Source organism: Nyctereutes procyonoides, unplaced genomic scaffold (genome assembly GCF_905146905.1).
Source record: "Nyctereutes procyonoides isolate TBG_1078 unplaced genomic scaffold, NYPRO_anot_genome, whole genome shotgun sequence".
NCBI classification, from domain to species: domain Eukaryota; kingdom Metazoa; phylum Chordata; class Mammalia; order Carnivora; family Canidae; genus Nyctereutes; species Nyctereutes procyonoides.
Window position 1 is genome coordinate 63,298,550 of NW_026575142.1, and position 13,787 is coordinate 63,312,336.

The window sequence follows — 13,787 nt, forward strand, 5'->3', positions numbered from 1 at the left end:
TTATGTCATATAAATGATAAAATGTTATAAAATAAAGCTAGGGACCGATAAAGCACCTCCTTCAAAGACAAGTCCAAGTTGGCTCTACTCAGGACATCTTCACTGGCTGTCCCAGACACGGATTATCAATTTACAGCACCTCCTCAGTTCTAGTGAAGCTCTTATGTGAATTAGACAACTGCAGATCTGGAACTTGGTTTTTTTTTTTTTTTTTTTTTTTGGTGTCAGTTGAGAGATAAGAACAAAGAATGTGGGTTGGTTTGTTTCCCAAAGTTAACTGCTGGTGGTTTCAGATCCAAAATCAAGAGTCCCTAACTAGTCCATGGTCCTCCTGGCACCTGACCCTACCCCACTGTGGCTGCTCTACAGCTTGGTACTTAATTTCATAGTCTCCACCTTGATAAAGGACTCAGTTTCTGAAAACTGAAGTGTAAAATGAACTATTGTGCACTCAAGTGAAAGTCAAGTAATTCTACTGCTAAAAATTGCCCCTACTGCTCACTTTTAAATTTTCTACTGCAGCAAAATAGATTTTTAAGTAGTCTCTGCTCAAGGAATGACTTCCACTAGAACAGGAGGAGAATAAAGACAGTTCAGGTCTAGTCATCACGGATGAAAACAGAGTAGATTCTATAAAGCACCATTCTCTATGACATAACCATTTACCTTTTTTTTTTACAGTAGTAGTATAAGAAATCAAAATATGGTTAGTAGATTTGTAACATTTCAATTTTAACTATGAAATACTTTAGATATGTAGATATGTATTACATATAACATGACTTGATCACACAATTGAGTATCAATAATTTAAAATATTTGCTTCAGGGGGGGCCTGGTTGAACATCTGACTCTCGGTTTTGGCTCAGGTCATGATGTCATGATGTAGCAGGATCAAGCCCTGTGTCGAGCTCCACGCTCAGTGTGGAGTGTGCTTCAGATTCTCTCTCCCTCTGCCCCTCCCCCCCATATAAATAAAAATCTTTAAAAAAATATTTGCTTCAGATATCCATACCAAAAAAAATTAGTCCTTAGAGCTAATTTTATTATTGTACTGAAGTGGACATAGTCTACTCCAATGCATATTTTGATTATTAATATATCTAAATGTGTCCATAAAAAGTTATAATTGGCTTAAATATTTCCAAAAATACTGACCTATCCCTATGTGTCCTTTTATGTTTAAATTTTCACTTCATATTTTTGAGATGTATCCATATAAGTAAAAATAGTTCTATTTCAATCATTTTAGCTGCTAGATTGCCTTCCATTATGCAAATTACAGATTACATATCCGTGAGTTCTGGCCAAATGTTTTGTATTAGGTTACAGAAGAGAATATCTCCTCCTAGGGCACAGGTCAAGCAGGTTTGTATAAAAGAATTATAAAAGTATAAAAGAATTGGGGCCCATATGCTCAGAATTCTCCTCCCATAATACGACACTTAATTCTCCTCCCATAGGTTGTCACACAGCCTTCTTCATAATGCCATATGGAAATTGGAAAATTAGAGTTCTGTTTGCAGAAATTCATTCTGTGATTGTTTTCTTCACTGAGAGGAAGAAGAGTTCATCTGCAATGAGGCTTTGTTTTTGATATCTATTATCAGCTAAATTGTAAGAATGCCTTCTAGAAGGGATTGGATTTCTTCTGGCAGACACATTAAGGTATCAATAAATATGGATTAAAATCAATGTGAATTTGGGGCACCTGAGTGGCTCATTCGGTTAAGCATGTGCCTTTGGCTCATCATGATCCTAGGGTCCCAGAATGGATCCCCATTTCAGGCTCCCTCCTCAGTGGGGAGCCTGCTTCTCCCTCTGCCTCTGCCTGCAGCTTCCCCTGCTTGTTCTCTCTCATTTTCTCTCTCTGTCAAATAAATGAATAAAATCTTAATATATATATGTGTGTGTATATATATATATATACACACACATATATATATGTGTGTGTGTGTGAATTTGTTTGCTTGGAGTTTCTAGGCAAGAAACATGTATTTAAACTATAAACCGGGATCCCTGGGTGGCGCAGCGGTTTGGCGCCTGCCTTTGGCCCAGGGCGCGATCCTGGAGACCCCGGATCGAATCCCACGTCGGGCTCCCGGTGCATGGGACCTGCTTCTCCCTCTGCCTGTGTCTCTGCCTCTCTCTCTCTCTCTCTGTGACTATCGTAAATAAATAAAAAACCTTTTTAAAAAAAATAAATAAACTATAAACCTATGTTACATGAAAGCCCAAGTTTTCCATTTTTCAGGTAATATATTTTATTGAGCTGGCCCAGATCCTCTGCAGAAACCAGTTTCTCTTATCTTGCTGTATCTGTGAATGTGTCTCCCAGGGTATTCCTTTAGTGACTGAGAAGACGTCTAGGGAACAAGTTTCTACGAAGGTCTCAGTTCCAATTTTACACTTCAAAAAGGAAGAAGACCCATCACAAAGTGGGCACAAATCCAGTCCCCCAAGCAGAAGTAGTAGCGGCTCAAAATCCATTCTTCTATGTTTTTGGTCCCACCTTCACCTTATGCACCAAGGAGATTCATTTTGAATGACTTTGAAGGGCTGCTAAAATATTTGACTTGCCTAATTTCCAAAAAAAATGTATTAGGTAATCATGATTACCTAAGATTTTTAATATATAGAACAGAGATTCAAATATACTTTCAAAACTTGGCATTAACACAACAATGAGCTACTTTACTTTTTCTCTAAGATGAAATGAAAACTATACCCTATCTCTTTATTAGCCATGTTTCTGAAGGAATTGCCTTTAAAACCTTATACTTACATTAAGCCACAAAGACTGGTTCTATCTACATATCTGCACTTATTTCATTTTAACCAGTGGCTATACAGTAAAAAGCTAGAAAGGATTTATTATATTAAATTATTCATAATAATAAATTTCATTTAGAAAAGTAACAGCTCTCTTACCATGGTACATGAGGTGGGCCTTAAAGTGTTATTTGTCACAGAAAACCGTTTGTTATAATGGCATTTACCATATTAGAATTTGTCCTGTAGGTCATTAACATTCTTTCCTATATGAGTCATTCTGCTACCATCTCATGATAATATAAAGTAGTACATTTTAACTTCAATAGGTAGTAATATTTAAGAATATATTATGTCAATATAAAATTTTTCTGTGACATTTCTTATAAAAATTTTAATATAATCAACATAATAAGAGATTTACCAGTGGTGACTCTGTAGTTTTAGAATCTTCAAAGTTTGGCCTCTCATGCAGATTGCTAAATTCCAAGGATTCTTTGATGTCCTCAGATAATTGCTCCTTAATGGAAGGTTTTTCTAAATCTATACTTGGCAAAGAATCCTTGCTCTCAAGTGATACACAGGAATCATCAGACTTTTGATTGCTTTTCATATCTATCGTTTTCTCCTTGAAATTTCTTTCAAAAAAGCTGCTTTCCCCTAACTTCTCAGTGGCAGGAGAATAAACATCAGGATCCACGATGGTGTCAAATTTTGCATTTGAAGCTCCTGGTGTTGAAAACAATCATTTACAAAAGTTAAATAAGTTGATAAAACTGTCAAATAAGCCAATACTTCTGTGGTGTAAACCTTTTTGTCAATAAGCACTATTTTATCAACATTTCTTTACTGAGATCTCAGTGTTAAAATACTTTTACTCTGCTTATGTCTTAAATGATAATCATGATTTACTGATGTATTCAGACCTTAATGAGTTAGACTAATGGAAGGAGGTAAGATTTTATTTTGTAATGAAATCTCAAAATTGATGCACATTTTTATTTCAGCCTGTGGGTCAATTCTCACTTTCCTACATTCTCTCCTGCTCAAGTTTTGCAATAGCAATTTATGAAAAATAATGCAGAGAAAACCTTATTTCCACATTTTGCCTCTTTTTCTTGGCATGTCTAGTGATGAGGTGAGGGCAAGGGGAAATCTGCAGATGAAAGAACAGTACCAGTTAGGGGCACAGAAAATGTTTAGGCTGGGACACCTGCCTCTGGAAAGCTACAAAATGAGCAAGATTATATTAGTCACCACCTCATTATGTCTGCTTTAAATAAAGAGTTGCTTTAGATCATTGGTTTTCAACCTGGGTGCACAATGGAATCATCCGAAGGTACTCTTTAAAACTGTCAGTGGATGAGCCTGACCCAAACCAATTAAATCAGATGCTGGGAATGGGTTTCAAGCACTGTTTTTTTCCACCTCCCTCCACCAAGTTCTCCAGGTGATTATAATGTGCAGCCGGATTGTGAAATATTGGTCTAAATTTTGTGAAGAATAAAAATTCTTTAACAATTTTTTGCACCATATTGCAATCATTTTAAATAAAAATATGTATATCATTATCCAGATTGAATACAGCTTCATCTGATTATCCCTATGCTCTTTCCAATATAAATATCTTATCTCTATAAATAGATGATATAAAATGGTAAAGGCTATGACTAAAATACTCTCCAGTGATGTAAATTCTGCGTTGCTGCCCAAAGGACTTACTCGTTGCAATCAGATGTTTGTATAGCTCGGCAATTACACATAGCATTTAGAACCTCCATTTCCAACAACTATCACCTCTTAAATCACAGAAGTACTATGAGAAATATGGTAACTTGTACATCAGAGAAAACTTCATAAAAGCTGTTCAGTTTAAGGAAATTTCCATTATAAGCTGTATTTTCCTCCTAAACTTGAATAGAAATTAGTTCATTTTTTTTTTTGGTGCAAAGAGATGCCATTTCCTATATTTAAATGTCTACAACTAACCTCTGCAATATTTTTGGAAGTTTGCAAAATTCCACTCTGAGGATCAATTGCTACTGAAGAGGTGACAAAGCAGCCTTTTAATAATCTTTAAAATGTAATGCAGAAAGTATAGGCATGATCTAATTTAGTCTATTCAGGGGCACCTGGGTGGTTCAGTGGTTGAGTGTCTCCCCTCGGCTCAGGTATGATCCCAGGGTCCTTGAATCGAGTCCTACATCAGGCTCCCCCAGGGAGACTGCTTCTCCCTCTGCCTGTGTCTCTGCCTCTCCCTGTGTGTCTCTCATGAATACATAGATAAAATCTTAAAAAAAAATAATTTAGTCTATGGGACTTCATTGAAAGTCCCATTAAGTTATAAAAACCAGATGTCTTGGTTTAAGATTTAAAAATCAATTAATCTAATCTGTCACATCAACAGGCTAAAGAAGAAAAATCATAAGATCATATCAGTAGATGCAAACCAGAAATAAAAGGGAACTTCCTCAACTTGATAAAGACAATCTATAAAAGCCTTATAGTTAATATCATACTTAATGATGATAAACCAGATGCTTTAACCCTAAAATCAGGAAAAAGTTAAGGATGTCCCCCCTTCAACTCCTTTCCAACAACATACTAGAAGTCCTAGCTAATGCAATAAAACAAGAAAAGGAAATAAGTATACAGATCAGGAAGGAAGAAATAAATCTAATTTTGTCCACAGCTGACATAATTGTTTATGTACAAAATATGAAAGAAACAACCAAAAAACCCCTGGAATTAATAAGTTATTATAGTAAGGCTGCACAATAGGAGGTCAAGATACACAGATTAATCACTTTCTTACATGCCAACATGAATAAGTAAAACTTGAAATTAATAAAACAATGCCATCATCATGCAAAAAACGAAATACATAAGAATGAACCTAGCAAAACATGTATAAGGGCTATATAAGGAAAACTAGAAGTCTCTGATGAAAGAAATCAAAGAACTAAATAAGAGGAAAAATAGTCCATATTCACAGATAGTTAGACTCAATATTGCCAAAATGTCACTTTTTTCCAACTTGATCATAGATTCGATGCAATCCCAATTAAAATTCCAGCAAGTTATTTAGTGGATATTGATAAACTGGTTCTAAAGTTTTACAGAGAAGCAAAAGAGCCAGAAAAGCTAACACAATAAGGAAGGAGAATAATGACACTACACAATTTCAAGAATTACTATACAATTACAGCAATCAAGACAATGTGGTATTGGTAAAAGTATAGTAAAACTGATCAATGCAACAGAACAGAGAATCCATAGTTAGTCCTACATAAATATAGTCAACTGATCTTTGCCAAACGGCAAAGGCAAAATGATGGAGAAAAGATAGCTATTTCAACAAGTGGTGCTAGAACTGCAAATCCACATGCCCCCAAGTTAATCTGGACACAGACCTTCCACCATTCACAAAAATTAACCCAAAGAATGATAGATCTAAATGTAAAATGCAAAACTATAAAACTCTTAGAACATAAAAATCTAGATGATCTTGGGTATGGTGATGACTTTTTAAGACACACACCAAAGGCAGAACCCATGATAGAAATAATTGGTAAGCTGAACTTCATTAAAATTAAAAATCTGTTCTGTAAAAGAATTGCTAAAAGAATGAGAAGATAAACCGAAGACTTAGGGAAAATAGTTCCAAAATGCATATCTGTTGAAGTACATTATCCAAAATATTAAAAAATCTAAAATCTCAACAGTAAGAAAATGGAAAACTCAATTAAGAAATGGGTCAATGACCTTCATATCTTCATCAAAGAATAGATGTATATGGCAATAAGCATATAAAATTATGTTCCATATCATATGCCATTAGGGAATTGCAAGTTAAAACAACAATGGAATCCACTCCACAATTTTTGGAATGACGAAAATCCAAAACACTGACAATATCATATGCTGGCAAGTATGTGGAGAACAGGAAGTCTCATGCATCGCTGGTGGGAATGCAAAATGGTACAGCCACTTTAGAAGACAGTTTGGTGATTTCCTACAAAATTAAACATATTTTTACCAAGTGATCTAACAATTACAATCCTTGGTATTTACCCAAATGAGTTGAAAAGTTATGTTCAAATATATGTGGATGTTTATAGCACATTTATTCAGAATTGCCAAAACTCAGAATCAACCAAATTGTTCTTCAATAAGTAAATGTCTAAATAAATTGTGATACGTCCAAACACTGAAATATGATTCAGTACAAAAAAAAAAAAAGGAGCCATCAAGCCATGAAAAGACATGGAGTCACCTTTAAGTGCACATTACTAAGTGGAAAAAAAAGCCAGTATGAAAAGATTACATACTCTATCATTCCAGCTATGTGACATTCTGCAAAAGGCTAACCTATAAAGTAAAAAGATCAGTGGTTGCCAGGAGTTAGGAGAGAGGGAGGTAATTTAAAAGGCAGAGCACAGAGTATTTTTAGGGCACTATAACAATTTTTTATGATTCTATAATGGTGGATACATGTCATTATAAATTTGTTCAAACCCACAGAATGTACAATACCAAGATTGAACCATAAAGTGAACTATGGACCTTGGGTGATAACAGTGTGTAAATCTGTTTGTTGATTGTAACAAACATACTACTCTGGTTTGGGATCTTGATAATGAGAGAAGCTATGAGTTTGTGAAAGCAGAGTGTGTATGGGAACGATCTGTATTTCCTACTCAGTTTTGCCGTGAACCCAGAACTGCTCTAAAAAGTAAAGTCTATTTACATAAATCAAGTATCTTTAATGTAACACTCAATGGGTATTTATATTCAGCATGTTCCCAAAGGCAACTGGAATATCATGCTCCAGGTAGGTTAAAAAAAAAAAACTTTTTGGAGCCATGCAAAGTCCTAAATACCCATATGGATATAGTTCACAGTTGGTCATAATGATTTAGAGGCTTATTAGTTAAAGATGTCAAGACCAGCAGGATTACCACAAATCATGTTTCTCTGCCATCTACTACCCAATCAGAATGTAATCATCAGTTTTATAACTAGTTTTTTAAAAAAATGCTCTCAGGTATCTCTCAATCCTTAATATAAGATATATTTATTCATTTTTCTGAAAATCCTACATAGGTTAAAAATAATATTTGAAAGGCAGATTAGAAACAATCAAGTTCCTATGTTTTAGCTTAGGAAAATGCCATCTAAGAAAGCAAGTGACGTGTTCAAGATCACACAATGATTTAAGGCAGAAAGGGAAATGAAATTGGACTCCCAGACCAAGATAATTTATTGTGAGTGTCTTTAAATGATGCTCTCCCCATCTGGAAATTGAAATCAGACATTTGCACACAGCATTCTAAACTATAAATTCTAAGGAATCTACTAGTAATAACAATGTGGATATATAAACACAACGATTTGTTTTGGTTTGGTTTTATCACTTACGTGAAACTTTACATCAAATCTGAATATTTTGAGAGAAAATTTAATGCAAGGGAGGGCAACAGGGTGCCAATTAGATTTTCATCATCCATGTAAGTGATGTAAAAAGTCCACCCATGTTATCTTTTAAATGCTAGCTAGCTCGGTCCATAATAACTTTTAGAGACAACCAACAGTGGCTGCTTTTCTTCTGAATATAAACACTGCTGTCCATTGACTGAAAAGAGTATTTGCTAGAAAATTATATATTTTCAACCAAGTTTTTCTAAGTACTAAATTTTCTGGTTTTAGAATGAATGGCATAGTGATAAAGCTTCTACATATTGCAATACCTCCTGGTTTTATTAACTTGCCAACATTCATTGTTAATAATATTAATCCACAAGAAAAAAATTACCTTTTGAGTTATTTTTACCATAAGAAGAGCTGTTGTTCAGATGAAGATGTAAGAGGTCTGTTTTTCCCTTGGTGAAAACATGATGTTGATAGATGTCATTTTCATACAGAAAAGTATTCTGATAATCATGAAATGTGCAACTTTCGTGTTTAGGGACAAGCAAAAGAGAAGAGTTGAAAGAAATGATATATAAAAGAAAGTTAAAAGTCCCATTTGTTTTATTAAAACAAATAGAGTAAAACCTTGAGGGAATAGAATTATTCACATTAATTAATTTATTTTTTAACCTTATTGTGGACACATTCTAAAACCACATGTAGTAGTATTACAGCTTTTAAAGAAACAGGCAACTGGTCCAAATCTGCTTCAACTGAATGATGTCAATTGAAAGCTTCTTTTAAATAATATTCTGAAATGAGTTTGGTTCCTTATATTCCTTCCTCTAAAAATGGAGAGTAATCTTTCAAGCTCATTGAAATCTGATGGAATCAGTGTTTTATGTATTTGATTTATTCTGTCCTATTGTAAATGGCATTATTCTTTAAATTTGATGTTATATGTGTTGCTGGCATATAGAAATAAAATTGATTTTTGTATGTTGAAAAAAAAGAAATCAGTGTTTTATTACTTAAATAAACGTTTTCTTCATCAATGAACTATCAGAATAAAAAAGCCATATGTGATATTTATTTTCAATTTTAATAATGATCACTTTATACTAGCATATGTAAATTTTAAATAACATTTTCTGTGAATTGAATAACATATTTAATAATTCTCAATATTTATGTAAGCTTTACATAGTACCACCAAAAAACTGTATTATGCTCCATGTCACTTATGATCCCTTTATGATTCTTCTCAGAAAAGAAGAAACTCTACAGGCCCTTCCAAACTCAAGATGCAAAATCATTGCCAAACCATGATTAGTAACTTTCTCTGCCTTCTGTAACACCCTAAATGGAGGTCAAAGCAGGATTTGTGATAAGATATACAAAAGAGGGGATCCCTGGGTGGTGCAGTGGTTTAGTGCCTGCCTTTGGCCCAGGGCGCGATCCTGGGGACCCGGGATCGAATCCCACATCGGGCTCCGGGTGCATGGAGCCTGCTTCTCTCTCTGCCTGTGTCTCTGCCTCTCTCTCTCTCTCACTGTGTGCCTATCATAAATAAATAAAAATTTAAAAAAAATTTTTTTAATTTTTTTAATTTTTTAAAAATTATTTTTAGTTTTTTTTAAATTTTTTTAAATTTTTAAAAATTTTTTAAATTTTTTTTTAATTTTTGAATTTTTTTTTTAATTTTTTTAATTTTTTTAATTTTTTTTTAATTTTTATTTATTTATGATAGGCACACAGTGAGAGAGAGAGAGGCAGAGACACAGGCAGAGAGAGAAGCAGGCTCCATGCACCGGGAGCCCGACATGGGATTCGATCCCGGGTCCCCAGGATCGCGCACTGGGCCAAAGGCAGGCGCCAAACCGCTGCGCCACCCAGGGATCCCTTTTTAATTTTTTTTTTAATTTTTTTTAAATTTTTTAAATTTTTTTTAATTTTTTTAATTTTTTGAATTTTTTTGAATTTTTTTGAATTTTTTTTATGTTTTTTAATTTTTATTTATTTATTTATGATAGGCACACAGTGAGAGAGAGAGAGGCGGAGACACAGGCAGAGAGAGAAGCAGGCTCCATGCACCGGGAGTCCGACGTGGGATTCGATCCCGGGTCCCCAGGATCGCGCACTGGGCCAAAGGCAGGCACTAAACCGCTGTGCCACCCAGGGATCCCAAAATTCTAAAAAAATTTAAAAAAAGATATACAAAAGAATCAAATTAGAGAGCAGAGATGTCATTCATTTCCTTAGTAATATGGTAGCCCATATAAATCTCTTATCTACTGTCTGAAAGATTATCTCCTACCAAAAGCACATTTTCTGCTAAATATCTGGGTCCAAACATGGGGCTTTTCAGATCTAAGTGCTTCACTTAGGCCCACTGTTGTTCCAAAATGCTGACAAAGCCTAAGTTGATCTGAACATATAAACAAAAACTGGTGTAGGGGCTACTAAATGGGAACTTCATTCAGCTGTTTACCTAATTTAATACTCTGTAGTCCAAACACATGAAACCCTAGCCAAAGTTTCAACAGCAAAGGAGACCTGGAGTCATTTTATCATTACTAACAGATATAGCTAGATATTATTTTTCACTTGCAAATGACACAATTCTAAAAAAAAAAAAAAAGTTACAACGTGAACCATTATACTTAATTTATTTATCACATAGGAAAATCTGCCTCGTAAAAATCTATAGTTTGGGAATTTTTTATGTCTAACTAATCATTAATATGTGTTTTTATTTAAGGATCATAGCAAACTGAAATAAGACAAATTCAAAGAGTATCTTTGGCGAAAAGAAGAAACCTCATATGATATATGTCATCCTTGGTAAAGTAATTTCAAATAATAATGTTAAATTCAGAAGTATCCATTAAGTAATCCAGATATTAGGTAAGAATATAAACATATCATTATAGCCACTTTTCTAATTATTGAATGTTGGCAAATATTATCAATATTACACACAAGTTTAAACACGACTTTGAAAAAAATAAAATAGACACGACTTTGTAAAATATATTCTAACATTGAAATCACATATTTTTTACATCGTGAATTTCTCATTTAAAGCAATAGTTGATTTGAGGGGGTAGGTTTTTTAATAAGCATCAAAAAATGAATTAGATGGGGCAACCCAGGCGGCTCAGCGGTTTAGCGCCACCTTCGGCCCAGGGCATGATCCTGGAGACCCAGGACTGAGTCCCATGTCAGGCTCCCTGCATGGAGCCTGCTTCTCCCTCTGCCAGTGTCTCTGCCTCTCTCTCTCTCTGTCTCTCTCAGGAATAAATAAAATCTTAAAAAAAAAAAAAAGTGAAACTTAACTTAAAAAAAATGAATTAGAAAGATCTTACCTTTTTTGACTGTCTGCATCTGCCAACTCAACTTTGTAGGGCACTATGTCTCCTGGTTCTTCATATTCCTCTTCATAAGTCTTATTAAATGCATATAGTATAATATTAGTATGTTCAATAAGTGGACTCTACATTAACAAGCTAACTTGTATGTAATATTTAGAGAATTTTTTTTTCCTATAAATAACGTCATGGGCTTTCTGACTACGTGCCATAGAACATTAATTCTAGAAGAACTAAACAAATTCAGCAACTCTTTGTTGAGGCCATTTGCTGTGTCAGCCATTTTATCAGTATTATAACACACCTGGAGATAATAATAATAGCTGTTTTATTATGTAACTACTGCGTGCCAAATAGGCTAGTGACTGAAATGTTTTTAGGGACAACATGTTATGGGCTTACTCTATGCATCAACAAAATGATGACAAGCACACACACACATGTGAGCACATGTGCTTATTTGTTCAATATCTTAAACTTATCCAGAGGGGAATTAAAATGTTGCTAGGCACACATGCAGACAGAACAGGAGCTATTAACCTTGAGAAGAAAGTAGTATTTAAAGAGGTACTTCCATTCTAGTCTTTTTCTGTGACAACCACAGGGAGAAAACTATCCAGGACAAGTAGTACATTCAGCTACTAGATGATTAGAAAGTCAGAAATGTGCTGAGTTTGTCAAAATTTAACCCTTCAGCCACAATACAAGCTTCCAAAAATGCCACAATAACAGTACAGCCCCCAGACTTACTGCCTACATTGAAAATAATATTGTTTTATTCTTTCAGCATATTTAAATTCAAATTCTTGTAAATTTTCTTCCCAACAGTATTGAATTATGAAAAAAACTCTTGTTGAAAATAATATGTAGTTGTGGCTGTAGGTTATGAATTTCTTGTTTGTTAAGTAAGAGAGTAGTCATTATGCACTTACATCATCCAGTTCGACTATTTTTAGAGATGGTTCGGGTCTCTCTACCTTTAATTCTTCTACTGGCAGAAAAAGTGCTGGGTGTTGTACTTTGGTCTCCTCAACTAGGAAATAAGATTAGGAAATAATATCATCAAGGAATATACTTCACCTGATAATTCCCTATCTTCAAATATCATAGTCAACAATAAAGGAATAACTTTCTCTTGTGCATCCATCCATGCTAATATGTAAATGCTATCAATTTTCCCAGCTCAGGTAAAATACACATTTTCTTAACACTCAATATTTAAATAAATAAAATTATTTAATTTAAGGCAAAGTACATGTCTTGAATAGGAAGAGGAGCATGCCTGATTCTGACCTAGAGTCAAAAGGTGCATAGTCCAGTTGAGGATAATATAGTAAGAAAATAAAACAAAACACAAAAGCAGATGCTGACTAAAGCTTAGCATGTAAAATTTGAAATAATAAATTAGAAGATATCTAATAAAGGGTGAACTAACCATCACTGTCTTCATCACTTTCATTCTGGGAACACTTTGCCTCACTAGCAGTTTTACACTGAGGTATGAATGTATCTGGTAGCATGTTTCGAAGCTGCTCCTGTGGAGTTCTACGAAACAAGAAAGAAGTAATTAAAAGACTGAAATACATTATCTGAAATTTTTCTAGACAAGATCTTGATTTATTACACAAACGAGTGAGTATACAAAATTAATGATGAAACCAAAGTTAATACTTCTAATTCACAGAAGTATGATTGTATAACAGAACCTTAATCTACTAAAATAATTTTGTAAACCAAATTAACATCACACAAGATTTTTCAACTGCATGTCCTACTGTTTTTCATTTAGGATGAAAATCAAAGTTATGACAGAGGTCAGTGTTCTTGCAGAAGCCACATGTAGTCCATGAAACACACTACCTGCTTTCAAAAGCTAATTTATGGGGGCACCTGGGTGGCTCAGTCATTAAGCGCTCGACTCTTGGTTTCAGCTCATGGTATGATATCAAGGTCCTACGACTAAGTAAGCCCTGCATCAGCCTCTGTGCTTAGGAGGGAATCTGCTTGAGGATTCTCTCTCTCCCACTCCCTTTGCCCCTACCATTGTTTATAGTCTCTCTCTGAAATAAAGAAATCTTAAAAAAAAAAAAAAACACTGATTTATGAAAGTGCGTTGTATATCACAGCCTAGGTATTATGTTGATAGGTTCTAGGGGAACCTAAAGACATTCTTCTAAACCTTCACCAAGGCAGCAGGGTGATAAAATCTGTTGCCATCATATGAATGTAGTG

At 34.4% G+C, this 13,787-nt stretch overlaps 1 protein-coding gene across 1 annotated transcript in view; it reads right to left on the reverse strand.

Annotated features, from left to right (window-relative positions):
- ZBBX (zinc finger B-box domain containing) overlaps positions 1-13,787 on the reverse strand; it is a 106,224-nt gene that overhangs the window by 21,146 nt on the left and 71,291 nt on the right. The window contains exons 10-14 of the mRNA XM_055307772.1: positions 12,991-13,100; positions 12,488-12,588; positions 11,553-11,632; positions 8,588-8,727; positions 3,197-3,501 (exon numbers count right to left, since the gene is read on the reverse strand). Of these exons, the coding sequence (XP_055163747.1) occupies positions 3,197-3,501; positions 8,588-8,727; positions 11,553-11,632; positions 12,488-12,588; positions 12,991-13,100 (736 nt within the window). The remainder of the gene's footprint in view (positions 1-3,196; positions 3,502-8,587; positions 8,728-11,552; positions 11,633-12,487; positions 12,589-12,990; positions 13,101-13,787) is intronic.